The sequence below is a fragment of the Protomyctophum bolini genome, assembly GCF_963924005.1.
Source record: "Protomyctophum bolini genome assembly, chromosome: 15".
Classification (NCBI taxonomy): Eukaryota; Metazoa; Chordata; class Actinopteri; order Myctophiformes; family Myctophidae; genus Protomyctophum; species Protomyctophum bolini.
Window position 1 is genome coordinate 12,407,122 of NC_137876.1, and position 27,932 is coordinate 12,435,053.

Below are 27,932 nucleotides of genomic sequence, written 5' to 3' on the forward strand. Positions count from 1 at the left end.
TACATGACCCCCTTGACATGAAAACGTTTGAGAAACACTGATAATGAACTATTTGTCAATTCAAAGGACGAATATTCTTTTTAAAGACAGACATGGGGAAAGTTAGAAGGGATAACTGGAAATACGCTTGGTCTTGTCTCCTCTCTGAATAGTGTGTACCGGTAAGCTAAGTAGATGTTGCCCCTAGTGGAAAACCACAGAAGTGATGCATGTGACTTGCATGATTTGTTGGACAGATCAGAGACAAATGAAAAGGAATATGGGCTCTATGCACACGCGCCATTTTGGAAAGAACTGAACTCGGAACCCTTCCCTACTTCCTACACAGGTGTTACCGCTGATACTAATGAAGGCTCTGTTCCATTCTGTCAAACAGAGTCAGGGTGCTGCTATTGTGCGTGTTTTGCAAAACACTGCTCTGCTACACTCAAAGTGTGAGACTCAAAGTGTCCTCGAGTGGGTTCCAAATGGCCCTGTACGGGTCTGTAACTCTGAGAGTGTACGGGTCCATGTGGTTCCATTTGTACACTCTCAAGAATTATGGGGGTCCTTGAAATTGAGAAAAGTTTGAGAACCACACTAAATGGAACAGAGCCTTAATTAGTATCATCTGCAACACCTGTGAGGGAAGTAGGGAAGCAGCCCGGAAGTAGGAAGAGTTATTCTGTGTGCGTAGAGCCCATTGTGCCGAGCTCAGTAGCAACCAACTGTAGTGCACAATATCACACCCAACCGTACCGTAGGTGGCGCCAGGTTTGAGGCCGGTGAGCGTCACCCTGTGGATGTACATGGTCCTCTTCTCCAACCCCGAGTCGACAAACAGAGTGGCGTTGCCCGTGGCGGTCATGTCAAAGAGTCGACCTCCCAACAAGTCAAACTCCACTGTGCTCTCTGCCTTATCGAAGGTCGTCCAGGTGACCACCATGGCAGCTGGTATCCCTGGAAGGTAAAAAAGCAGTGAAAACTATGACGAACAATGTCCGTTGAATAACCTTTTTTCACTGACGAAAATATGACTATATACTGACAATTTCGTCAACAAATAAAAACTATAGACAAGTCATCTGATGATATTTAGGCAACTAAAACTAGTTTCCTAAACTAAACTAAACTAAATATGACTGGATTGACACTGGTAAAAAGACCCAATTATTCAGTGTGTGAGACAGACTGATCAGGCCAGTCAATCTAAGCTAAAAAATTAATTGTATTGAAAAATTATGAATCATGGTAAATTCAGGGTTTGAAAGGGTTTGGGTACCATTAAAAACCTATAAGGCAAAGATTTCAATGCTTTAAATTAAGTAGCATGTGACGTGTCAAACTAGGGGGTTTTCATGATTCTGAATACGATCCAAGCATTAGTTTTGCACGAAAAACACTTCTTGGGCTAAATGCGGCCATAGCCACTTGCCCAATTTTTTTGTAGTGTAGAAAGTAGAAATGTTTGCCATATATAGGTACTAGGTTTTTAATGGTAAAAACCCCTCAATTTACCATCATCCACAATTTTTCAGTACATTTTTTATTTTTAACAATCGTTATTTGGATGACCCTAAGGATCATAAAAAAACCTTGAAAGATTACTATTGCAATTTATTTTGGGTCAAACCTTAGATTGATTAGCCTACAGTGGATCCTCTTACAAATGCACTCATGTAAGCCAAGAGAAAGTTCACAAAAAAGAAGGTGATGTTGCCTAAATAGTGGTGCTTTTGATCTGGCGTTTGGCAGGATGCAGCAATCCTTAGTTAAGCCGAGTATTGGCGAGATACGCATTTTTATCTAGATGCCAAGAGACAGTGTATCATTACCATGTGTTTAACCTTTGTAGAGACAGAGAATCCACTTAGGTACGGTAAACTTCTAATATTTGATGGTTTAATAGCTTTGTGGGAAAATCTCTCCTCAGACAGTCGCAGAGCCAGTCAGATTCTGAAACTCTGATAACTTAACTATATAATAACTATGTACTTTTTGCACCACTGAGTAAGTAAGTAAGATCAGAGACCTACCTGGATAGGACAGGTGGACCTGCTCTGGCTGTGTCCGGACGGGGGGGACGGCCAGAGCAAACAGGGGTGCAAAGAGGCTCAGAGCAGCAGCAGCAGCATAAAGAGGTGACATCTTGACACTGGACAACAACACAAGGACACAGTACTGTTAAGACGGGACTGTTGTGTGCCTGTTAAGGCACACAACAAACAACTCACTTCTGTTTTTAAGTCACATGATTTAAACCTATTACAATCGGGAAAGCATCCACATGGACTTTAGATTTCAGCGTTGGCTATTCAAAAATAGATGTTACTAGCTCGCAGCTCAGCACGAAGTGACGGGCTGTGAGCTTGTAGATCTGCTAGTTTTGAACTCTTTAAAAAAAAAAGTGTGAGAACTGATTTAGAAGGCATTTGTAGAATCAGCCTCAGGTCTTAATGAGTTAAAAACGATCTCATCTACTATCACATGATATCGACTTCCTAAAAACTGGATGAGTGGACTCTGTCTCTGTTTAGATGGTGTTAAGCTTTTCCCAATAAAACAGGATGACAGCAAAGTATACAAAATACGCTATAAAACAATATTACAATAAAGCTAGATGATGACATTACAAATACAATAGTAAAACACAAAGGACTTTATCTTCTAAGTTCAGCAGAGGCTGCATTTTATGCGCAGACTCATGAGACAATATAACATCTAATGGTAGGCTACTCTTCCATCGATCCTTCGTGGAGAGTGCATTAACTTTTGCTTTGTTATATTCTATTTTTTGAAATGTCTTCTTAGTTGTCGTCATAATGGAACCAACCTGGAGGGTCGGGGGAGGGAGGAACTGAAGGGAGGGTAGCCATGTGTAAAAACAAAAAGGGAAATAAGTGACAGGACGTGTAGGTGGAGGATTGTGGATATATACTGTACGTGCATGTGTTCTGCACACATGCAGGCAATCAACATGTATAGGTATAGGTATGTCCTATTGTCTTTGCACTGTAAAACAAATTACTGAGTAATGATGGGTTGCTCTTGATGTAAAATGAACAATACAATGTTGGCCTGACAGTGTGTTGCGTGTTCGAGTCCCGTTCATAACGACCTTTACTGCATGTCTCTCCCCTTCTCTCTCTCCCTCTTTCCTGTCATTCTTCACTTGATACTATAAAAAAAAGGCAGAAAAGCCTAAAACAAATCTTAAAAAAAAGATAGTCTGTCAAGACAGATTGTTGGCTCTCGCATTTTTTACGCTTTTGCCCAACGGTCTGTAAATGGGAAGCACTTAAAAAGCAGCAGAACTAAAGCAGATGTCACACTCCCCCACTGTTGATTCCAAAGAGAAAAAGAAGATTGTCAGACTGAATTTACTAGTGTGACGCCTACTGTGCCAATGATGACCTCTGGCTGAGATTGGAGTGACACTGTGTTGTTATGTTCCGCACAAAGTATGATGAAATCTTAAAAGTCGTGTATGTTTGAGTATATACAAGATAAAGAAAGTTGTCCACGTTATAGGTTATATTTGGAGAGGGCGCAGGGCAATGATGCTATAGCAATGGCCTTTTGGCACTCGCACGCACACTCTGTGTTTGTTCTCTGACTCAGATCGGAAGAAAACAAATCAGTCAGCCAGAATGATGAAACAGCAGAGACTAAACTCAACAGCACACTCAGCACAGGGTAACATGCAACCATGGGCTGTCAAAGTGTCACTACAACAAGCTGCGCATGCATGGGCAATCGCCGCTTTCTGACCGACGTGTACGTTTTAAGTCCCTGCTGGTTCTCAACATGCGTTGCTTCAAGTCCGGGGACCACCAGGGGTCAAAATGGAGCGTAAAGGCTCTCTTGTACACTCAGAGTTAACTTAACACTGAGGATTTTACAGTCTACAGTAGATGTTTTTTTATGAAATGGGGGTCCGTGGCCCAATGTAAAATGCATATCAAACTTGGTGGTCCTTGAAATTGAAAAGGTTGAGAATCACCGAACTATAAACCATTACTGGAACTCCAACCTACACGGTCAAATCTTCAGTGCTTATTTATCTCTGAGTGTGCACAAATGGAACAAAATGGACAATATCATAAAATAGAAAAACATGGTTGTGCCCAGTGTTCCGGCTACCAGCCTACAGGCCAGAGCCATACACCTCATTAGCATTGGCAGGGGTGTAAAGTACATTTACTCAGGTAGGCCTACTACTTGAGTAAAATTGTGAGTTTTTTTTTTTACTAACAAACTTTAGTTTACTTACTTTATAGATTTAGATTATTATTAGCCTACTAAACATACAAATAGCAGATCTACAACTACAAGCACTCAACCGTTAATTGTTGTTGCTATTTTCACAAGGTGTATACATTTAGAAAAACTTGAAATGGGACATTTTGCATGAGTACTACTACTTTTGCTTTTGGTACTTTAAGTATATTATGATGCCAATACTTTTGTACTTTCACTAAAGTAAGTTCTGAATACCAGACGGCAGACTGTGACTGTTATTTGTATTTCTACATTGTGATATTATAGTATATTCCAGTGAGCATTGGGTAAAAAGCACAGGACACGCACACGTCCAACTTAAGTGACTGCCTTGATGAGGCTGTTGTGATTTGTATTTTGCACCAGAAGCATAGTCGCTAGAGGGCGCATGATGCACACACAGTACTACAACTGCATTATTAACGTCATGGATGAATAGCTGTCTTTATTATTATCATCATCATGGGTGGCCAGGGGGGTGGGTGGTGTGTGTGCGGTGATCAGTAAATGGCCCGTTTCCTCATCACATCACCACCACAAGACAGTAAGCAAGAGGGGGAAACAGACAACTCAACTGCAAAGATTATAAACTGTCAGCGTATCAGGAGTCAGGACAGAACAGAAATAAGGCCAGGTGAGACTATATTTCACAAACTTCAAATGGGGCATTCATAATCATAATACTGAGTAGAATTTTTTTGGGCCAATTATGCCAATACTTTACTTATCGTTTAGTTATAAGATGCTTTAGTCGCTCTCCAGAGCGACTATACATCAAATTGACATGGTCATCATTTTATGAACTATACAGACTTGCAACAAATGTGTCTGCAAATATTTGCAGAGACATCATCATCGCAGGAGTGCAGATCTTTTTGACAAGCGACGACACCTAATAGCGCTGGAGTGCATTTGTTTTGACAGCTTGAATTACACCACACAACAACTTTGATATTACACAGCTCGGTCGTTCGTTTAAAAAAACGTTCGGCGATCCGTGACAGAATGGCGGATAACAATATAGCGAGATCTTTCTAAAAACACGACTTGACAAACAATGAACAAAGTAGTGAATATAAAATAAGTAACGTTACGTACTCACAACAAACCATAACAAACCGAGCTGGTTAAACTGCACACTACAGTTCCTGATTTGCGTCACCAAAAACTAAACAAAGCGCTGTGAATTGTGGGTAATGGAGTTTTGTTCAGTTTTATTCCTATGTTTTTATTTCACCTACTGATGTCTGAGGACTTTACTGTGTTCACAAATGAATATAGCTTTAACTTACAGTGTTAAAAGCAGTAGGCTAAGTCAAATTAAAGGTAACCAAAGAGATTATTAGTAGAGAACAAATCAGTTGAAATCACCATAATAAAAAAAATAATTGTAATGTTCAAGTTAGTTAACACGTGACATTAGTTAACGATGGTAGACTATATTTGGTCGCGAGCACGCATCCGCCTGGGTGACGGCAGACTGCTGGGCGAGTGCTGGAGCCTGGCGCTTTGGCATGGGGGATCAGATCAACATATGGAATGAATTATGTACTATGGAACTTGAATGTCAGAACAGGAAGGACTGGTGAGGTAGGATCAACATATGGAATGTCAGAACAGGTCAGCTCGATCTAAGGGTTTGAGGTTTGAGGTAAGATGTAGAGTTGCTCCATATATGCAGATCTAGGTGAGGATCCAGTCTTCTCCATGTATGGTTATCCAGGGTTAGATGAGGTCAGTGTCGTCCATCCATCCATCCATCTTCAACCGTTTATCCGTAGCCGAGTCGTGCCTGACTTGGCGACTTCTAATCACTTCTAATAACTTCTAATAACTTTAATAACTAATAACTTCTAATAACTTTAATAACTAACTTCTAATAACTTGAATAACTTCTAATAACTTGAATAACTTTTAATAACTTTAATAACTTTAATAACTGTATTTGCTGACATTTCAGTGTGAGCTGATAATTAAGTAACATCGTATCGTATTAACCCATTAAAACCGTGTAATCTGTGTATTTTTTTATTATACTGTGTTTATGATATAACACTTTGGTTGGCTATTCAAAAATAGCAAATATACGGTATGTCATTTTTGAACATTTTTGAGAATTTGTGCAAATATTTGAATATTTTAAAGCGAACCGTTTTTTACTCATATCTTTGCTTATTGTGGCTCCCTGGAAAAATTATTTTTTCCATGGCCAATTATAGCCTACATGTAATTTTGGTGGTCCTTGTCATGAAAAGGTTCTGAGCACCACTGATATACTGTAGCAACATAGGAGAAGACATTTTTAGAATCGGCCCCGGGTAATGGGTATAAGTTACGGTGAATTCATTGGAAACGCATCTTTTTCTAGGTCTATTATGGACTCAAGCAGTGAAGCAGAGTATCAGAACTTTGAAGATGCGTTGCTGCAGGAGAGGGGCCTCTACAAAGTCAGCTATTCTCATGTGAGGAACACAAAGGAGGTGAGCACTTACGTAGGTGGCTTTAATACAATGCCCTAACCTACATCCATACCATGACAGACAACGCCTGTGATGTATGATCTATCTAGACATCTGATCCTTCTCTGCAAATAGTCATGTTTGCTTTGTATTGATGTGTTGTTGTCTGTAGCGCTTTGGGGCATGTACATCTCCCCCAGTAGAGGATCCCGTCAAGGAGCCCAGCCAAAAAAGGTAGAGCTGTTTTTTTTTGTCAATGTCAAACAAGCAGTGGTTCTCAATGTGAGGTCTGGGGATCCCCAGGAGTCCTGGGGCGGGAGGTGTTCCAGGAGGTCCCAAGCTAAATCATTGATAGTTAGGACCAGGAACCAAATGGATTAGCCTGGAATCCAGACGGAGGCAGAGCGAATATGTCTGGATTCCAGGCTACAAATGGACCATGACGGGTCTGTACAAATGGAACCAAATGGAACTTTACGGTTCCCTTTGGTTCCATTTGTACACTCCCAGAGTTAAATTAACACTAGGAAGTTACATTGTAGATTGTACGTCACAGGGATAATCATGTCAAATGGGGGGGGGGGGGGGGGGGGTGTCCTTCAAATTAAAACTGTTGCCCTATACGTGTCTGTACTACAGTACCTATAGAAACCCTGTGGGTCGGACTGGCAACAACCCTGGCAGAGTGAAGCGGGTGGTATCATGCAAGAGGAAGACCCATTATTTGACGGTGGCGTGGAAGAAGCAGCCTGCGCCCGCTAGGAGCTGCGATCTGGCCGACAAGGAGAACCACATGTCCTGCATGCAGGACATGATCTTCCCCATGGAACCTTGGGACTTCCCACCAGACATCCACGTTAAACACGCCACGGCCAGCGGAAGCACTTCTGAACCCACGGACTACCTCCCCTTCACAGAGGTCAGAAATCAGTGTTGGACTAAGTACTGATACGCCTGGTCAAATATCACTCGACTACAATTGAAAGTTGTCATATTTGTACTTGATTATCATTTAACCCATTTAGGACTGAGGCCGACTCTGAGACTCAGATCTAAATACGCCTTCTAAATCCTGACCGAAGTTTTCTGAAAAATATAACAATAACATCCCCAAAATGGGTTCGCATCTTGAAGGGTTCCAGTCTAAATACTCAAAAGTGTCCATTTTATGTTTTAGCCCAAAAAGGTTGTGGGCTTGTAGATCTGCTATTTTATATTTGAAATATGGCTTAAGTGGCTCATTCATAATGTACTTTCCCTCCTTCCTAGAAATGTAGAGTCAAAAGTACAACATTTGCCTTGACATGTAGTGGAGTGAAAGTCATGAGTACACTAAAATACAAATACCGGTAAAGTAAAGTACAGTACTCAAGTAAATGCACTTCATTACTGTCCAGGTATACTGTCAGAAATATAACATCAGAAAAAGGGCGTTGTTTGTGTTATTTGTGCAGGTGTTGTTGTGAGCCTACCATGTAGCTATCAGTCATGAAAAGGTGTCCCAACCGCACAATGCATGTCTTTCAGCTGGTGTCGGATCACAGCACAATGATTGATGTGCTCTCTGGAAGGAGCCTGAGGTTGAAAGTGGCTACAACATTGTGGAAAAGAAACGCCGGAGAACTGCTGATGTACTTCCTGAGGTAAGTCATAAGCTGATCCTGTTTAGCTGTCATTTGACATTCGGTCCGTGTGCTGACTGTGCTCACATTTCAACATCTTGTGACATCACTTTACTTCCACACAGAGTCCAAGACATTGCTGTGTTTGTTGACTTTCTGCCCGTGATAACCAAAAGGTAAGGCGTTCTGCATCTTTGTGGAGTTTCTCAGCTAAAGCAGTGGTTCTCAAAGTGGACTCCGGGAACCCCCAGGTGTTCTAGCGGTGGCCCCAGCGAGATAGCTTGTAGATCTACTATTGTGACTTGTCAAATCCTGAGGAAATGTGAAAAATAAAAAATACTTTTGAAACACATACAACAAATCTTGTCCCTGGCACAAAATCTTTTCAGATGCCAAATACATACTGTATTAATTTGGGGGTCCTTGACATGAAAAGGTTTGAGAAACACTGAGCTAAAGATGGAGTAAAAAGTGACTTTAATTACAACTTTGTTACAGCCTTATTGAGGACTTTCCTGCCCTCACCATTGGCTACTGTGTTGACCTCTTTCCATTGGTTAAGGAAGTTCTCTCCCATCCATATGAAGAGTGAGTACTATATGCTCTGTACCGACTCAGTAATCTAATGAACAGCAGATATATAACATAAATACATGGAATAACATTTAAACACAGAAGAGAAGAAGTTACAGGAGCGCTAATGATATCCCTCAAGCCACCGGTGCTCATGGAAGGGCACAATATTCAGGAGAAAGGAAATAGTACGACCAGAAGGCATAGAAAAATGTAGGTCCAGACATTCAAGTCAAGTCACCACATTTGTATATTTTGGAACGCTAGTCACCATATTTGTATATTTTGGAACGCTAGTCACCATATTTATATATTTTGGAAAACTAAATAATCTAATCTTTATTAGGCTTCATGGGGTGTGTAATTGATAGAAAATAAGTACTTTTTGGAGTGAACTACTTTTTAAAAGCTAAACCGGGATTTATTTGAATGAATAAAATGTAAAACCAAGCTGTAGCTAGCAAATCTGCAGTGGCTGGAGGTGGTCTGGTCTCCCTGCTGCCAATATTGTTACTTGAAGCAGACTGTGATGTGCACAACAGTTTTCGGTTTGGACATTGTTGCAATTACCTCTCTCCGCCAGGAGAGGGAGACAAAGGATAATAGATTCAAACTTTAACTAGATTTATTTGCAGGTATCATACAGTGGGCTTAATATGGATTAAGTCTGTTTTGAAAAATTGGTGGGAGGAACTTCGAGCAAGCGGTCATTCTGGGCTTCCTGATCATTCACTGGATAAGTACGTGTCATGGTCACCATATTTATATTATTACCTTTACCAAAGAGATGTCTATTTTCCTCATTTATCAACCCTTGTGTTGCTTTTTGCAGAAACTTCCATGTCTTCAATCAGCTACTATTGGAGTTGTGGCAACAGGAGCCTTCATTTAAATCTGTTCCAGGAATTGCAGGGGACATGGCACAGGTGAATGAATATTATATGTACAGTTTGGATTAACTATGAAAATGTTCTCATGCAAACATGCCCATGTCTTACAGTATGTTCCCAATCTTTTCTGCCAGGTCATTGATTCTTTCCTGTTACAACTTACCTGACGAGAGGTGAGATAGTGGATCATTCAACTTGTAACAGCCTCTAAATAGTAGAACTACAACATAGGACTCTTAACCACTTTCAAGGTGGGGTCTCTATTTTGCACATGTCATTATAAGCGGGACATTTTTAAATAGCAGAACTACTGTACAAGCTCACAAAATGCTGTAACGTGTTGTGAGCTTGTAGAAATGCTATCTTGGTTAAACTGGAAGTGCTGTTACAGTACCTCATAGAAAAGGATGCCTTTTAAGATGTCTACTGTACCTGCCTTGGTCTTTTGTACTGTCTTTGTACTGTACTTGTCTGTTTTTTTTAATCAGTACTTTTCCACTGCAGAGTGAATCAGTACATTACATGTAGCATTTGATGTTTACATTAGACTTTAGACTTTAGAATTCATAAACTGTAATTGTGCAATACAATTTTAAGTGTGATGTGACATTTGATTGTAAGGAGTCTTAATGCCTATTCATACTCTGGATTTTCGGTGGTGAGGTGACCACCGCTCCGGTGGTGAGCTGACCACTGGAGCTGAAATAACGTTGAGCGGTGGTGAGTAAAAACAGAGAGAAGGGCTGGAGCGGTGGTGGTTGTTTGCTCTTCACCGTGGCTCGTGACGTCATGTTGTAGTTCGGTGGTCACCTAACCACCGAAAATCCAGACTATGTATGAGCCTTTAGGCCTCTTCATCAGCATACTGTATGTTCCCTTGACGGCTGTGCCGCTGTGTTGATCATCATGCACCTCTGTGGATGTCTCAGAAAGTCCAAGGTATTTGTGAAAGTCAACATGCAGATGCTGTCCTTCATGGTTTGTGCTGTATTCAATATTTGTTTTCCTTCTCAAACAAAGTAGATTGATAATTGCAACACCAAAACTAAGGTTACTACTATCCTTCTATCAAGAGGCAATGTTGATTTACACATTATTTGTGCAATGCAAATTATACTGTATACAAGTGTAACCGGTGTAATCTGTCTCTCTGCGTTGTGTTGAATGGACAGACGGACCCAGAACTCTCTTTAGAAACCACGTTTTATTCTGACAAAGAATAACAACAGACACGTCTCCACGTTAGTTCTTAGTAGTGCAACAACTCCTCTCTCGTTCCAAGACGGAAGTACAGAAGCAAGCGACAGTAACACAACAAATAATAAAACGTAACATACCTGACAAAGAATAACAACAGACACGTCTCCACGTTAGTTCTTAGTAGTGCAACAACTCCTCTCTAAACAGAGTTAAACAAACACTGTATAAATCAATTTGCAAGTACAATTCTTATTATCAACAAAGACACCCACCTCGTTCCAAGACGGAAGTACAGAAGGAAGAGGTGGAGGTGTCGCAGGACATTTATACAGGGGGCAAAAGGAGGAGACTTAAAGGAGCTGTGACCTTTAATGCACTATGTATTCCTATGCACATGAACCATGGAGAATTAAGTCAGGTAGAAGAACTTATTTGTATCATATTTTGTGTAATTATATAATACTGTTACACATGTCAACCTTCTGTATAGCCAACTGCAGCCTACTGTACTAGAAATGTCTTAAATATTCTCATTTTCTTTTGTACACACTTCACTTGGTTTATTAATGCAATATATATAAAGCAAGGTTAACCAATCAATGTGTGTAGATTTAATTTCACTGAGGTGCAGTCATGTAGACCCCTGCAGCTCAAACACAACTGGACTTCAGAATGCTCCCAAAGTGCATTCAGGAAAAACAGAGATATGAGTTTACAATCTGGGTTGACATAGATAAGTAGAGGATTGGTGTGTCTCCAGTGCATTGTGACATGAACCAGAGGTTGAAGTCCAACCGTGACAAGGTTACAGAGTCCTGTGTGGGTAGGTAGGGACTGCATGCATCTGTGTGTGTGTGGACGCTTCAGTTTAACGTCAGCACTCTAGTAGTAACCTAGTTTTCCCCTCTGGCACGCACGCTTCCCACTTCCCAGCACAGTGTGTGTGTATATGTGCGTGGGAGAAGATTCCGGCACAGAGCATTGCAGATTATTTACACGATTGTGCCACCTCGTACTGGTGGCGCCGCAAAAGGTGAGCAAGGTGCCTTATTGGGCACTTCTGATTCTGAATGCATTCTTTGTAAATGTAAATTTTGTTCCATTTATGTTCAGCACAATTAAAAAAAAATTGTCACTGTGAGAAATGGACAAATAAATGATTCTGATAAATTTGTGGTCTGCTGTACTATGTTACTTATATTATGATGTTGGTTTGACTGTAGGACAAGGATGAGGAGTCTGAGATGTTGGCTGCGAGCGGCAGTCTGGTTGATGATTACTGGGGTGCATACTGAGCATCTCCAAGCCGAGAACCTCCATCTCCTACCTGCGGAGGATAACAAGTTTGTCCTCAATCAGGGAATGAAAGGTACCGTTGTAGCCTTTTCTTTGTTTCCGTCACTTTCACTTGTTTTATATGCCTACATTTCTTTTATGGAAATAAAATGTGTATTTCGCAACTTGTCTGGGTTTAACTTTAACATGTCATTACGCAATGATGTGTGAATTAGGTACTGTATGTTAACAGATACTGTATGGTAGGTTTGACTCATATCACATTGACAACATACAGGCAGTGCTCTGTCTACTGCAGCCCCCACCGTCACTTAATGTTGTCCTCAAGTTAATTATATCAGAATACTAATATATGATGGATTTCAACTGTTACAATTCCAAACATGTAAACATGACCTGCTCTAATTACTTCAGTCTATATATGTAGCTTAATGACTATGAGTAGTATTAAAATGTTATTGTCTTTTTTATGTCCAATGTATTTGTTAACATAACTAAAACTTTAGTTTAAAAATTAAACGCAAAGGTTACTTTTCAGGATTCCAATTAAAAAATAGCAAAAAATAACTCAGGATTTCTAAAATAGCTGATCTACAAGCTTAAAATGTGTCGCACTGTGACATGCTTGGGCTTGTAGATCGGCTATTTTTGATGCGACAGAAATATGCAATGTGGCCCTCTGGAGTGAGTGTGGAAATATACTGGCCCTCTACATCTTCAAAGTTGCCCAACCCTGATCTAGATAATGGTGTGTGATAAAGTAATGTTTTTGCCTTTAAATTGCTGTACGTCCTTTATGACATCACTGTCTGGTTTCTTCTCAATGCGGGGGTCAAATTCCATGGTGTGGCCTCAAAACTCTTACTGATATGAAATACGATACGTGTTGTTATTCCATCTGATGGAGTCTGATTATCATGGCTGTAGAGTCTCCTCTACTTTAAGACTTGACAGTTTTTTGATACTCAATTTGACTCGAGACTTGGAAGCATATTTGACCTAGCCTACCATGGCCAGACTGTTCCAAAAACATTGACACTTTAAATGTTGCTTTTTTAACCTAATGCTTTGCACTGCAGATAGCAGATCTACAAGCTCAAAACGAGTCATGGAGCATTGTAAGCATTTAGATGCAATTTTTCCTGGTTGATGGACATTTTACAAATACAGTCTCATTGGTTTTGTGCTCAACAGTGCTGCCCAGGGATTGTCATGAAATGCTGATGGTGTCTTCTGGCCAGGCCAGAGATGGTATATACCTCATCCGGCCAGGTGCTTCCACCATCTTAGCCTACTGTGCCATGGAGGAGGGCGGCTGGACAGTTGTGCAGCACATCACCATGAACAGCAGTGTCAACTTTGACTGTTCCTGGACTGAATATAAGCAGGGCTTCGGGGTCCTCACCGGGGACCACTGGCTGGGCAACGAGCATCTCCACCAGCTCACCCAGGGTCCAGGCCGCTATAAACTTGGAGTCAAACTAGTGGATAAAAACGCAATCACTAAGATGGGAGAGTATGACCCGTTCCTGGTGGAAGACGAGGCGTCCGCGTACAGACTGCGACTGGGGCTGTTCCAGGGCACGGCGGTAGACGCCCTCACACAGGACACGGAGAACTACCTGCACGACAACCAGAAGTTCACCACCAAGGACCGAGACAACGACAACTACTTCCAGAACTGTGCCAAGCTGGAGTTCCAAGGCGTGCCGGGCGGTGGCTGGTGGTACGACGCCTGCGCTGGCGCCAACCTCAACCGCAGGAACGTCATCTATTGGCAGAAGGATTGCAACAAGGAGCACCTGTGCAAGTATGCCTGGATGATGGTGAGACCCACGGACACGGTGAAGCTGATCCCCACTGGGGAGTGCATGAAAGATGAGCTGTGAGGACAGCGTTATCACGGCAATCAGCGAAGATGGATCAACTTATGTGTGATGATGATACACATTGTGTGCATTGATGACGACGTTATCTTTGCTGAGACGTCTGCTAAGAGACAATTAACGTCATCACGTTTTATCCAGAAATACATGGACCTGATCACAGTTTACTGTGAAGTAATCAGATTACAGACTTTAACAATTTAAATCAATGAATGTAGTTTGTTTTTAACCTGTTTGAACCTGAACCTGTTTGTCACCTGTCATTTCAACATACTGTAGTATTGTAGGTTTTATGATGGGTAAATTGTTGCATTACATCATAGCTTAGTTCTTACACGTATACACTTATAAAACACATACAGTGCTTTACAGATCATTAATAAATGCATGTGAATATGACAAGATTGATTATGGCAAGCCTAGGGAAATAATAGCTGTAATATTGTAATGTACATATATGTACATTGTAACAAATACAGTATAATGTGTTCAGAAAAACTCCCACCCACCTTACATTGCATGTAACAACACAAGTTGTTCTGCATGTTTGTGACCTAGTTAAAACCCACTCATTGTTTCAGTCAACTCAACACATCTCTTCACCGGAAATAGCCGATCGACAATCTGTGTTGTGCTGCAACATGTTGCAAGCTTTTAGATCTGCTATTTTCACAGGCCCTGGAACAGGGTAGGCCAAGAAACACCTGGAGACGTTCCACTCTCCAGGACCTTAAAGGACATTGGAATGAGCTGGCAGGAAGCAAAAGCGCAGGCCCAGAAGAGAGTGAGATGGAGAGCTCTGGTGGACGCCCTATGCCCCTCGACGGGGTAAAGAGGATTAAGTCAAGTAAGTCATTTTCACTGGCTAAATTGGTCAAAAGTGTGCTCAGGACTCTAGCTGGAGCCCTATAATTCAACCCACCTTTGACTATGCTTGTACCTCTTGGTTCTCCAACATCTCAATGTCGCTGACTATAAACTCCAAACCTCCCAAAACAAACGAATTCAACTACGTCTCGGCCTGGGGCCCATGACGCATCTTTTAGCAACCCATTTTGACAGGGTGGCTTCAGGGAGGAGACAGAGTTAAGCAATGGAAATTGGGATTGACATTTAAAATTGTAAATACAACTTTAACCTCTATGCTATGGTATGCCCTCTGTACCTGCATACCTGACTAACTACCTCAAAAGAAGTGAGCGACACCCACAGCCATAATACTACTATTACAGTACCATGACTAGAGGGAGCGAAAACAACGATCTGGTACCACCCACTTTGAAAACAGGGTAAATTCTCCTTCTACAGCACTACCTGCACTCAATGTGGAATGCCCTGACCCCCTTCCTTCCCCTAAACAAATGCACTGGCGTCCTTTAAAACAGGCCTGAAAATCCACCTTCCAGCAGGCCAAAGGGAAATCGCTCCTCCCTCCCTGACTACCATATCCCCCTTTTTCCTCCAACCTGTACTTCTTTCTCTTACATGTCTTCTTTTTTCTTTTTCTTTTTTGATTTGAATTTTGTTGTTATTTGTCAAGATTATGAATTGAATATCCCAAGACCTGAATGGAAACAAGACCGCGTGGACTTTGTTTGACTGTACATTTCTGACTAATAAAGTATTCAATCAATCAGTTAAGTCCCCAGAATAGTGGCGCTAGCAAGATGAAAATGACACCAGGTTACAAAAAGGCTTCAAGTTTAGATCAGTAGATTTCATGGTGATATGTTCATACTTAAGTGATCTATAAAATATTTCCTCTACTAATTTATTTTGCCAATGTGTTTGATAAAAATGTTTCAAAATGTGGGACAAACAGAAGATCAGGGAAATACTGTACTGTATAGAAATATACTTAAATGTCACCCTGATTTGCTATTGCTTAAGGTTTAGAGGGCAGCATGGATGCTTGTCGGCAATTGGTTTGGCCTTATTTATTCACAAAGACAATGAGAAAAACATAATTTGATATTATTATCAATGAGGAACTGTTCCACCGAATACAATATTATAGTCCCATTGAGGTTTGGCACAGACAAGGGAAGGTTGCTGGATAAGGCAACAAGTATACTGTGCAGTGTGCATCAAGCTACTATTTTCACAGATGGCACTGAAGAGACTATTTTCTTTACTTTAATTTTGTTATTTTTGGGGGATTTTTGACTCTGGCCCTGGGAACATTTGTGGTACAGTATATGCGCCCCCGTTCAAGTGATTTTGTGTAAATGACATCTTTCAGACATCGAATGAGACAATAAATGTCATTACATTTATTTCAGAAATACACAGACATGATCACAAAATACTGTAAAGAAGACAAGAATCAATTGATTTCATCACAAACAAAAGATAAAAATGCTGGACCGCAGCAGTTGGTTTTGAAGCTCTTTTTTTCCCTCCGTCAAACCTCTTCTTCCATTTCCAAAATTACCGTACACGTGCAGATTTCTGTTTTTATCACAGGTGAATTGTTGCATGACATCATAGCTTATTACACAAGTGAACAAACAACACAGTTAAAGGACTTTACAGATCATTGAGAAGATTGATTAAGGTACACCAGGGAAAATGTAAACACTGCTGTTGTTTAGCAGGTTTGTGATTCTAGTTTTAAGCAATAAGCCACGAGAGGTCTCAGGTTACCGGGTATTTTACACTGGCTGGGGGCGTAGGCAGACCCGAGGCGCAGCCGAGGGTCTTCTACCCCGCAGCCAGTGTAAAATACCCGGTAAGCTGGGGCCTCGAGTGACTTATTGCTTTTCTAAAACGGTTACAAACATATGTACCATATTAACCTAATAAAACTATTGAATTCACAAAAGTAGCTACGCTTTACGCTACCAGAGCGAGCCACATAACTTCCTTGTTGTGCTCGCAAGTAGGCTATGTGACGGGAGAATAGCGCTTGATATTGTTACGGGGCTGCCTGGAGCCACACATTCACAGTCATATGAGCCGGGCGGTGCTTAGACGCCCGCACGGCATGTGTTTGTAAATCAATCAAGCGCTCTCCTTCCCCAGTTCAGCTACAAGGCTGCAAGATGATACAAAGTGATTGAAGGAGTGGGTTATCGGTGAAATTTACACCGGTCACGTGACGGTAACCAGCCAATCAGAATGAAGTATTGGGACTACCCGTTTTAGAAAATCACATTTACCCTGGCAGCCCTATTTTGGGCAATTTCTATATATCTTTGCTGTCGGGAAGAAACCACCTAACTCCAAAATATTAATTTTTCAGGAAATGAAGAAAACATATTTGGAAAACAAAGCAATACTGCCTCATCAAAGTTGGTGTTGTGACTTTATATATTGTCAATGACTTACATGAGAGGGGAGAGATGGAGTCCAAATACACAAAGATGATTCAGTAGAGTTTTCGTCCAAAGTGCTTTTTACTACTTTCCATTGGTTCTATATTTTTAACCAACACACAGACATAAATGCAAAATATTTTAAAACCTAAAAAATTGAGTTTTAAACCAGTAGATCTCCTGGTGATTAACTCTTTTGAGAGTGATCTAGGAATGACATCTTTATCAATTATATTTGCCAATGGCAAAATGTTTGCGATAATGTGTTTGGGGAATTGGGGCAAAGATTAATCAAGGGAAAACCAAATGTACTGTATCCATTTAGAAATGGCACGTGTGGAAAAGGCGTTGCTAATCATCAGAGCTACAATCTTTACTTAGCAAGCACACTCTGACACAAAAACACCACTTTATAGCCCTTTGTACTGTAACAAAATACAATAGTACTATACCAATATGTGCATTGTCAATACAAACACAACACTTACACAATGAAATAAACAGTATGTACTGTATTGTTTTATGACATTTTGTGCATACAACGACCACTAGAACTTCATATAAATGAGTATTTCATATTCCTTTCCTATTCCTTTGAAATAGTTGTGTCGGTGGTGACATTGGGACGATGTTGTAATATTCTCTCATTGAGTAAAGAACAACGTTGTACAGCCATCTCAATATTTGTACTTTTGATGTTCTCATCTAACGGCAATGCTTCAAGTACAGAGATCCAGGATGATCTTTGTAACATACTGTATACTGATTTTTAGCCTTTATCATATGGTTCTCACAGTGGGGTCCAGGATCTCTCAGGGTTCCTTGAGGAAGACCCTCACAGGTCTGTGCAATATTATGATAATATTCAGAGAGACCCGGTCCTGGTGTTATCAGTCAGCCATCTTTATTATAGAACTACCTGCCTCCCCGCAAGACACCATGCAATATTATGATAATATTCAGAGAGACCCGGTCCTGGTGTTATCAGTCAGCCATCTTTATTATAGAACTACCTGCCTCCCCGCAGGGGGCAGTCTTATCTCTTATCATAACAGTCTGTAACTCTTGAGAGTACACATTGAACCAAATGGACCCTCACAGGTCTGTAACTCTTGAGAGTGTACAACTGTACACATTGAACCAAATGGACCCGTAATGGACACACTCAACGCTACGTGCGTCAACGTTTTGAGAGTTCACGTCAGCTTGGCACCGACCACAGGGTTTTGCCCACACCAGTAGAGCTTCTCCTCCACCCGTTTCTTCTTCCACTGGCAGAGCAGAAGCATGCGGAAGGTCTTCTGGAAGGTCTTGTTGCAGAGGGCGTAGCACATTGGGTTGACCGTGCTGTTGACGTAGCACAGCCAGTAGCCCAGGTGCCACAGGGACACGGGGATGCAGTCGGAGCAGAAGGTGGAGATGAGCACCATGATGTTGTACGGAGTCCACGTCAGGATGAAGGCCAGCAGGATGGCACTGAGCGTCTGGGCAGCCTTCCTCTCCTTGATCAGCACCATCCTCTTCCTCTTGGTGATCTGGTTCTTCAGCGTGGTGTCCATGGGTTTAGATGCTGAGGAGGTGGACGGCGCGCTCATGGACTCGGCGGAGGAGAATGTCGACGGCGCCATTTTGGTGTCCCCGTTTTTGTCGCTACTCTGCTGCTGGCCGTCTGGGTCTTTGGCAACAGGTTTGAACTTGTAGGACACACACTTCTTACTCTTCTGGGAGTTGCTCTTGGGGGGACTGTGAAAGAAGCTGTCGTCCTCGTAGTTGCTGAGCTGCTCACTCTCGCTGCCCGCTGCACTCTTGGTGGTCCCGGAGGCCTGGTTCCGGTAGGGGGGTTGGAAGGCCCCCGGAGACACGGGGCGATCCTCATCTTCTGAGGACGCATAGCTGTTGAAAGTGGTCAGCTGATCGGCTTTGGACCACTCATCATTGGTGGTGACTGCTGACTTGACTGCATTGCTGCGACTGGAAGAAGACCAGGAGGCTTGGTTCCTGTCACGAGCAGCTGTGCTCAGTTTGAAGCTGAAACAGGATCTGATCATGGTTTTCTGGGGCTGGGGGGCTCCAGTGTCTGTGGAACAGTTAATCCCCTGAAGCTCCGCCAGATCTTTGGTCCTCTTCTCTGTCTCCTTATAGATCCGACAGTATAGGATTGTCATGACTGACACGGGGATGTAAAAGGCTGCGATCGCCGTCCCAAACGTTATCACAGGCTCAGAGAAAAACTGAATCTGGCACTGCCTCTCCGGGACGGTCCTTTTCCCCACAAAGTACTGCCAGCACAGAATAGGCGGAGCCCACAGAACGAGCGACACGAGCCAGGCCAGTCCGATCATTACCCCGGCCCGCTTGGGCGTCCGCTTGGCCCTGTAGGTCAGCGGCCGCGTGATGGAGAAGTACCGGTCGAAGCTGATCACCAGCAGGTTCATGACCGAGGCGTTGCTGGCCACGTAGTCCAGGGCCAGCCACAGGTCACAGGCCAAGTTCCCCAGCGCCCAGTAGCCCATCAGGATGTACGACGTGTACAGGTTCATGGAGAACACGCCGATGATGAGGTCGGCCGCTGCCAGGCTCAGCAGGTAGTAATTGTTCACCGTCTTCAGCTGGCTGTTGACCTTGAAGGAGAGCATTACCAGCACGTTGCCCACGACGGTGATGAGGCTCACGATGGCGGACACGGTGGCGATGGTGATGACCTCCCACAGGCTGTGCGTCGTGGCCAGCTGGATGTCCGGCGCCGTGCTGCCGTTCACGCTGCCGTTCTGGATGGCCACGACTTCCATGGTCTCGATGTCGTTGTTATGACGTTATATCCCAAAGACGGTTCATTTGATTGGTCATTTTCAGCACAGTTTCCTGGAAAGAGAAGAAAGGAAAAAAAGTCATGCAGGAGAAATGCAGAAGAAATGCTGGTGCAGGAGAAATAGTAAAATGAAAGGAGTCTCCACTCAGTCCTTCAAAACGCATATGGGTTGGCAGTTGGGGTTGGCAGTTATGCTCATAAACTAATGTAATGCATTGAGGATAATTGCCACTGGGTGGCAGTGTTTGAGCAAAAATGTGTGATCAACCACATTCACTCACACATTCACTGTACGTGTTGTAGGCAAGTCCTGACGTCACTGTCAGTTGAGGGCGTCAGTCCCCAGGTTCGTGTACTTTTTAATTTGCATTGTAATCTCCAGGGCAGGGGGATTTTAGATCGCCGACGCCTCATATTAGAACTGTGTTTGAAAAATAAACCGATCACCCCGGCCTTTTCACTCATATATAGGCTATATATGAAGCATCGACTGAAGGTGGAAATGTACAAATGTTAATTACGTTTATTTTTATTTTATTGATATTTAATGTTTCGTGGTTAGTATAGTCGAGTCACCACCAGCTGAGTTTACGTCAACGAGGAATCTCAGGAACGCAATGTGTTGACAGCTGGGCGTGACGTATATTAGCAGCGACATTGCCTTCACATGTAGTTTCAAGGCTTTTGCGGCCACATTTATTCCATTTTCTCCAGAAACTGGCTGTATCAAATATGAATGGACATCATTAACAACGCACAGCCACGCCCCTGACAGAAAGGCCGGGGTGGTTGGTTTATTTTAGAACACCGTTCTTATATTCAGCGACCTAAACTCGCCCTATAGAGATTTCACTGCAAATAAAAAAATACATGAACCTGTGTATTGGCTATTGGCGCCCTCTAGTGACGTCAGACTTCGGTGCTGTTTGGATCTAAATGAATCAAAGCACTCAAATGAAAGTTTACTCTAATAGTCTGTAGCCTCGGTCCCAGGCTTACTTATCTGCGAAAAGAAATAGTCTGAGATCTCCACCATCACTTAAAAAGAAAAGCCAAGTTAAATTCTGAAATAATTCACCTCTGCTCGACTGGTCTCAGACAGCAACAAGAACAGCTGTGGCTCATTAAAACACAGGTCAGTATAACGTAATGTATTCGCTACTTTTTCCAATTTGTTTTTCTTCTTTTCTTAATCTAAGTGGTGTATAAACCGCATATTTCTGAGAACATATAACATATAATTATTTCAGTAGCCGGGAGTGCGCAATCTGCAAACGGACGAAATGGGGATGTGCTATTTTCGGTTCTGAAGCTTGAATTGTTTGGTGCGACTATAACCATGTGTTTGAACAGCTACATGGATGGGAAACGAGAAGGAAGGACAATATGTGGTGCTTGAAAGCCACAGCTCATATGGCTGACTTGAAATTCACTGTAGAATGTTGTTGACTGAAGAAAAGAACACTGCATGTTTTGAGCAATGGTTTGCTGTAGGCCCACCTGTTTCAGACTACAGCTTGATTTAGTTTATGTGATATCCTAGATTAAAAATGGTCTATTATAATGTGTGGTTAACTTGGTGGACAGTGGATGGATGGATGTCACATAATGCACCATTGCTAATTTGCTCTTCACCAAACTGCACAAACACTACTGTTCAGAGATCAGGTCACAGTCACACATCAGGGCAACATGCCATGGCCCCCAGCAGGGCTCCCAAGGGGCCACATGCACACCCATGCTCCAAACTGCACCACACTTGGCACAAACACTGTTCAGGGATCTGTCTGACATGAGAATATAGTCACACGCACCAAAATAAAAACACTAAATTCACACATAGGTGAAACATACAGCAGTGTTTAACACTTGTGTCTGTGATCATTGCTCTTGATCAGCGCAATCTTGACTAGATTTGAAGGGCTGAAAATCTGGTAGTTTAAAACTATAAAGTGAAGCATATAGATATAGACTGATATTGACCGAGTGACTACTAATTATAATGGAACAATTGTGTGCACAAATTACTGATATGCTGCAGTCAGACCCGAAGAGTTCTGATGATCCTCATGGGGGCTACCCAGTACCCGCAGCCCCGCCTCCCCGCAGCCCCCCCCCCCCCCCGCAGCGGTGGAAAAAAATAAGTTGATGTTTTCACTGGTACTTTGGGAAGTTTGGGTAGGCTACAGAATTGCAGAGAAGGGAGCCGAGCGGAGCGAGGCCGCCGCCGCGGATTTATTTATTTCCCAAATGGTCTAAAAATTAGTTATTTAGCATACTTTTACCAATGAATTAGCCTATACACAGACAACGACTGATTAGCCTGAGTTCTGACAGCCGAGTCACAGCTTCTTCTTCTGAATTACTTTATCTTTGCCTTGGAAAATACATTTTGCGTTTTGTTGTTTCCCAAAACAAACCAGCGCGCGCTACTGTTTGCTACAAAGCGACTGGAAGCGGACGAGGTTTACAGACATACCAATAGTAGCCAATCATATGCTGATTAGGCCAGTTGCTGTATAGCCTACCTACCCGATCACCAGGGAGCAGCAACAACACACACACAGTACACACACAATAGCCTTCTATATAATGCTGCGCACATATATTATATATATTTAAAAAAAATACCCAGCATAATGTTTGGGAAGGCTAAGCCTTCCCTAGCCTTTACACACCCGCCGCCTATGGGCACTGTACTGTAGGCATATATAATACCTGGCTAGGTGAAAACAAAAGAAACCGGATTAGCATTTGAGTACTTTTAACACCTCTGAACAGCTGGCGGAGAGGTTCACATTTTCGGAATTTCAGAGCATGTGTAAATAGTTTGCGACTGTGACAGATTCACAGAGGGTCAATAATTCCCAGAAAATCTGTAATGTATAAATATAAAATGTCCACGAAGATCTTCATGGGGGCTAAAAGGGGCTATTTAATTCTTCATGGGGGCTATAGCCCCATAGCCCCCACAGACTCGACGTGGCTGGCTGCAGTACATTTAAAACATATATAGTTCATAGGCTGATGTCACAATGTTGGCACACCGTTTACAAACAACTGCAAAAGTAGCACTGCACCAGAATGTAGAGTAGGAGAGTAGCGACACGCTTTGATCTCGCTGCAAAGCGGGGTGCCTATGGGCTATAGTTCCAAACATTGCTCCTGTGGCTGGAACTATCTCATTGAGATAGAATGAGCACTTCCGCATCCCATTGACATGTTACAATGGGAGTCAACGCTAGTGTCGCCACTCTCTTACTAGATTACTCTGCACTGTACATTCTAGGAAGTCTCTCAGGGTTCCTTGAGAGACCTTGACTCGTCTGAAACAGACGAGTCAGGGTGCTGATATTGTGCATGCTGGTTCACTGGAAACACGTAAAGTTAGGTTCCTTGAGGGGGTTCTGTATGGGTGTGCAACTCAGAGAGTGTACAATTGGAACCAAATGAACCCGCACATACAGACAAGTTTGAGAACCACTTTCCTACACTAAATGGAACAGAGTATGTGGTAAGACGTGGGAAGGAAGTAGACAGGAAGAGGCTCAAGGTTACATTTTATTACAGCGAGCCAGCTGTATTGTTGAATTGTTTATCTTTGAATAACTTTTATCAAATAGATAATAGGAGTTTTTTTAAATGATTACAATTGATTTTGCACTTCTTTGTAAAATATCAGTCAAAATAGGTAATCGGTAGGACTCTCCAAAATCTCAATCAACATCTAATACCAACATTTGGCATCAGTCAGGCAATATATTTAGTTGTTAATCATTTTGCATTCTTCTGGCTGGGTTCGTGGGACAGCCAATAGCAGCCGGAGGGCACACAAATAACATTCCAATGATCACCACAGGTGGTCCTCTTACAACTCCGAGATTGCTCCTTCGGCTTATTGCGGTGTGACATTTCATATCATGTCAGTCAAAAATGTCCCCGTCTCTCCACCGGTATAAAGCCAGATGGTACCTAACATCTGACTCTCATCTGTTATCTTTTCTCGCAACGTAAGTACCTACTTTAGCTATTTAGCAGCAGAAGTCCATTACTGATTTGATGGCGAGGTGAAATGGAACCTTGCTTTCTGGTGCTAAGTCACTCTGATATCCTCCTGTTTCTCCTGTATAATGGAGCCCCATTAAATCCTGATCTCATAGCTGTGGAGAATATCCCCGACATGTGACAAGTGTGCACCATTACAATCATTCTACAATATTCCCACAGTTTATTGAGGTTTCTTTTAGAGCTCTTATCTCTTTAATATATTGAATCGTATTTAAAAGTCCTTTTTGACCCTTCCTCTCAGCTCACAATGTATATTGCAAGCTTGTCTATTTTGCCATTTGGCATATGCCGACATGTATATGGCTTCAGAGGTTTAATGCTCTTAATATTTCTCTGTGCACTTTGAATTGGAGCCATGTGTTAACCTTAACGGTGGCAGCATGTTATTTATGTGATAATTCCATCTAAAAAAAGGTTCTCCAATGTCTTTATTCATTGTCTAACCAACCTGATTATTGTTAACTCTAGTCATCTGTGTCCTGTTTGTGTTCTAGCCTATCCCTGTGTTGATTAGCTGGTCCACTGTGTCTACACGCCCCTGTTATGTGTGGACAGTTCATCATTCAAATGTTAATGTGAGTACTCTTTGGTCAACCTTCATTATTAAAAACCCCTTGCGTTGGATCTATTCCGGCCTCAGTCGTCTTGCATTTGTGTCCAACTCCTCACTCACCATGACAGTAAATCTGTGATATTACAATAAAGATTATGATTCCTGTTTTTCTGCATGGGGACACATAACCCTTATTCCACTCTCCATAGGACGCAGCTTTAACACTGTCTGTTCACGGAGATGAGATGTTTCAACGATGCATACAGCAGCAGTAGGAGACCGCGGAAACTTGTGCAAAGCGGCGTTAATCGCGTTGCCGTTAAGTATTTTTAATATAAAAAAAAAGGTTTTGGCTTCTCTTAAATTCTCACTTCCCATGTCCCGCCTCCCGCACCGCGTCTGGAGCTGCACGTCCAACGGCATACATGCTGGATGTTTTTAATGCTGTTGTGTCGTGGGAGGCGGTACATGGGACGTGAGAGAGAATTTCAGAGAAGCCAAAACTTATAAAAAATACTTAACGGCAACACTGATTAACGCCGCTTCGCACACGTTTCCGCAGTCTCCTACTGCTACTGTATGCATCGTTGAAACATCTCATCGACACTCAAGCGACCACACGGGTCTCCGTGAACAGACAGTGGTAAAGCTGCGTCCTATGGAGAGTGGAATAACTATAGGCCCCGCTGCCTTGTACAAATAAACTCCATCTTTACACATTTTAAAGTTTTGTGCCATAGCTTTGTGACAAGTTTTGCATGTGTGTTTTCTCTTACATTACAGAGAAAGAAGGTGGGCCGTGATGCTATGGCAGTGTGCTCAGTGCCAGGTAAGCAATGAATTAGTTATGACAGCTACGCACGAATGCTTGAGCTGTTGAATTTGGCTCCTGACTCAGTGATGACTGTGATGATGCCCTCACACACACACACACACACACACACACACACGTGCGTGACTGCGTGCGTGGCGGCAGTGGCTCACGGGTAGAGTGGCCGGATGGGAACCGCGAGGTTCGGGGCTCCCCCAGATTTGGTGTCAAAGTGGCCTTGAGCAAGACTCTGAATCCCTAATTGCTCCTGATGTGCAGGTAGGTGCCTTGCATGGTTTCCGCTGCCATCGGTGTATGAATGGGTGAATGTAATGCACAATCTATGTAAAGCGCTTTGAATAAAAGCGTTATATAAATGCACCATTATAAATGCACCCCCACACACACACACACACACACACACACACACACACACACACAGTGCAGACAAGCATTTTAATAGCTTGTAAACTCTTTTAACTCTATTTTAATGGTACACTCAGATATTGTGGGCTAAAACCGCTGAATCACTATAAATAGTACATTCCGTTATAGTTTGGAGTGTAGTATCAACAATAACAGGAGAATACACATGAGGCCGTCTGTTCCAGGAGTAAATAGCTATTAAAAAACAGAGATAAAGTTACTGCATGGCTTTTGTCTAGCCTCCTTCCCGAGTTCAGCCTAGACATTTGAGTGCGATTTGATCTGTCTGTCTGTGTATTGGGGCCACACTCCCAGGCGAATGTCACATTATAGACCAGCCATTTCTATGATTCATTGCCAAAGCTTTGCCTCAAAGTGGTGAAAAGATTATAGCTTCTCGCCCTCAACAAGCAAATTGAGTTTCGCCCCGAGAATGTGATGTGTCTTCACTAGGCGGTGGCCTCAATCAGAATGGCCTTCACGATATTACTGTAAGTAAGGCCTCAATGAGAATCTACATGTTCTGTTATGTTCTGAGTCATCGGGGGCTTTGTCACACTACCCGTTGTACATGTCAGTTTGTGTCCCTTTTGTGCCCATGCTGTATATAGTATGGAAATCCCTGATGTCATTACTATTGCTAACAGTGCCCGTTGGTGGGTGATCAATTAATTGGCTAATAAAGGGCGAGGTCGCGCGACATTGTGATGTCAGAACAGGCCAGCTTCATATATACTGTAGAGCACCGAAGTCTGACGTCAATATCGGTAGAGGGTGCAAATCCACAGGTTCATGTACTTTTTATTTGCATTATAATCCCCATAGGGGTATTTTAGATCGCCTCATATAAGAACTGTGTTTGAAAAATAAACATGTCATCCCGGCCGCTTCACTCATATGGATATGAAGAATCAACTGACTGAGAGAAAACGCTAATGTTACTGCTACTGAATTAGTTACATTTTCGCTAGAAGCAGACTGTATCATATATGAGTGACTGACTGTTGCAAACGATACAGAGACACCTTCCAGACAATAACGCAGAGACAGCTTGTTTATTTTTGGACCACAACGCTTATAGTAGACGATATTAAGATCACCACATGTTATTCTCCATAGAGAAATTACTTCCGTGAACCAGGGGAATCGAAGAGATGAGCGAGTTACGTCAGGACTTCGGTGCTCTATTAAGATCTAGGGTTGCAGTGCCCGTTGGGGGTGATCAATTGGCAAATTAAGGGCGAGGCTGTGCATCATTGTGATGTCAGAACAACATTGTGATGTCAGAACAGGCCAGCTCCATATATGGAGATCTAAGGGTGATATGGATTTGGGCCCTGTCCGGACCAGGGGTGATGTCAGACAAGTCAGAACACCATTGGGATGTCAGAACAGGCAAGCTCCATATATGGAGATTTAGGGGTGATGTGGGGCCCTGTCCGGAGCCTGGGTAGTGGCTTTTGTGCTGGTGCTGGTGCACCAAAAGGGGTTCCCGCCTAAAATGGGTTAAAATAAATGGTATGATGAATTGAACAAGGTGGACCCTCTTGTAAACAAGTGTAGTGCTTTATTGGGTCGTCCACTCGCAGTTAACAGTATTTTGTATTGAGCTGTGCTTGAAATGTACTGTAATTCTGCAAACTGTTAATACATGATCAATAATCAATCAAACCAATCAATGCAGAGCAACACAAGCAGCCTACTGGAGCAATACTGCTGTGCTGTGTTTCATACTATGAGAACCTGCACTCAGGTAACAGTT

At 42.5% G+C, this 27,932-nt stretch overlaps 4 protein-coding genes across 5 annotated transcripts in view; 2 read left to right on the top strand and 2 right to left on the bottom strand.

The window, feature by feature from the left end:
- Positions 1-5,418, bottom strand: part of acp7 (acid phosphatase 7, tartrate resistant (putative)) — a 32,139-nt gene extending 26,721 nt beyond the window's left edge. Inside the window, exons 1-3 of one of the 2 annotated variants that reach the window (XM_080784574.1) lie at positions 5,359-5,418; positions 2,016-2,134; positions 739-939 (exon numbers count right to left, since the gene is read on the bottom strand). In XM_080784574.1, the coding sequence (XP_080640700.1) occupies positions 739-939; positions 2,016-2,134; positions 5,359-5,372 (334 nt within the window). In that variant the 5' untranslated portion in view covers positions 5,373-5,418. The remainder of the gene's footprint in view (positions 1-738; positions 940-2,015; positions 2,135-5,358) is intronic. The other variant, XM_080784575.1, reaches the window with a different exon arrangement.
- The window catches only part of LOC308329989 (KATNB1-like protein 1), an 88,416-nt gene extending 78,330 nt beyond the window's left edge, over positions 1-10,086 (top strand). Inside the window, exons 3-11 of the mRNA XM_080784576.1 lie at positions 6,629-6,740; positions 6,892-6,953; positions 7,359-7,638; positions 8,247-8,362; positions 8,467-8,517; positions 8,840-8,929; positions 9,550-9,654; positions 9,747-9,840; positions 9,939-10,086. Coding sequence (XP_080640702.1) covers positions 6,636-6,740; positions 6,892-6,953; positions 7,359-7,638; positions 8,247-8,362; positions 8,467-8,517; positions 8,840-8,929; positions 9,550-9,654; positions 9,747-9,840; positions 9,939-9,971 — 936 coding nt within the window. The 5' untranslated portion in view covers positions 6,629-6,635 and the 3' untranslated portion in view covers positions 9,972-10,086. The remainder of the gene's footprint in view (positions 1-6,628; positions 6,741-6,891; positions 6,954-7,358; positions 7,639-8,246; positions 8,363-8,466; positions 8,518-8,839; positions 8,930-9,549; positions 9,655-9,746; positions 9,841-9,938) is intronic.
- A 280-nt stretch (positions 10,087-10,366) lies between these two features.
- LOC308329348 (fibrinogen-like protein 1-like protein) lies at positions 10,367-15,783 on the top strand. Its single transcript, XM_080783607.1, has 3 exons — positions 10,367-12,037; positions 12,228-12,373; positions 13,495-15,783. Exons 2-3 carry the CDS (start codon positions 12,235-12,237, stop codon positions 14,187-14,189), a joined length of 834 nt encoding a protein of 277 aa, XP_080639733.1. The 5' UTR covers positions 10,367-12,037; positions 12,228-12,234; the 3' UTR covers positions 14,190-15,783.
- A 2,916-nt stretch (positions 15,784-18,699) lies between these two features.
- On the bottom strand, positions 18,700-20,256 carry chrm5a (cholinergic receptor, muscarinic 5a; the record flags this gene model as incomplete). Its single annotated transcript, XM_080783108.1, has 1 exon — positions 18,700-20,256. The coding sequence occupies exon 1, from the start codon at positions 20,137-20,139 to the stop codon at positions 18,700-18,702; it is 1,440 nt and encodes a 479-aa protein (XP_080639234.1). The 5' UTR covers positions 20,140-20,256.
- Positions 20,257-27,932: the final 7,676 nt, after the last annotated feature.

What these genes read in the sequence shown, in the direction of transcription:
- LOC308329348 (XM_080783607.1), top strand. Translation starts at nt 12,235, where the DNA reads ATGAGGAGTCTGAGATGTTGGCTGCGAGCGGCAGTCTGGTTGATGATT. An exon ending in CCTCAATCAGGGAATGAAAG is followed by an intron (nt 12,374 to 13,494) that starts GTACCGTTGTAG and finishes TGTGCTCAACAG; the next exon opens with TGCTGCCCAGGGATTGTCAT.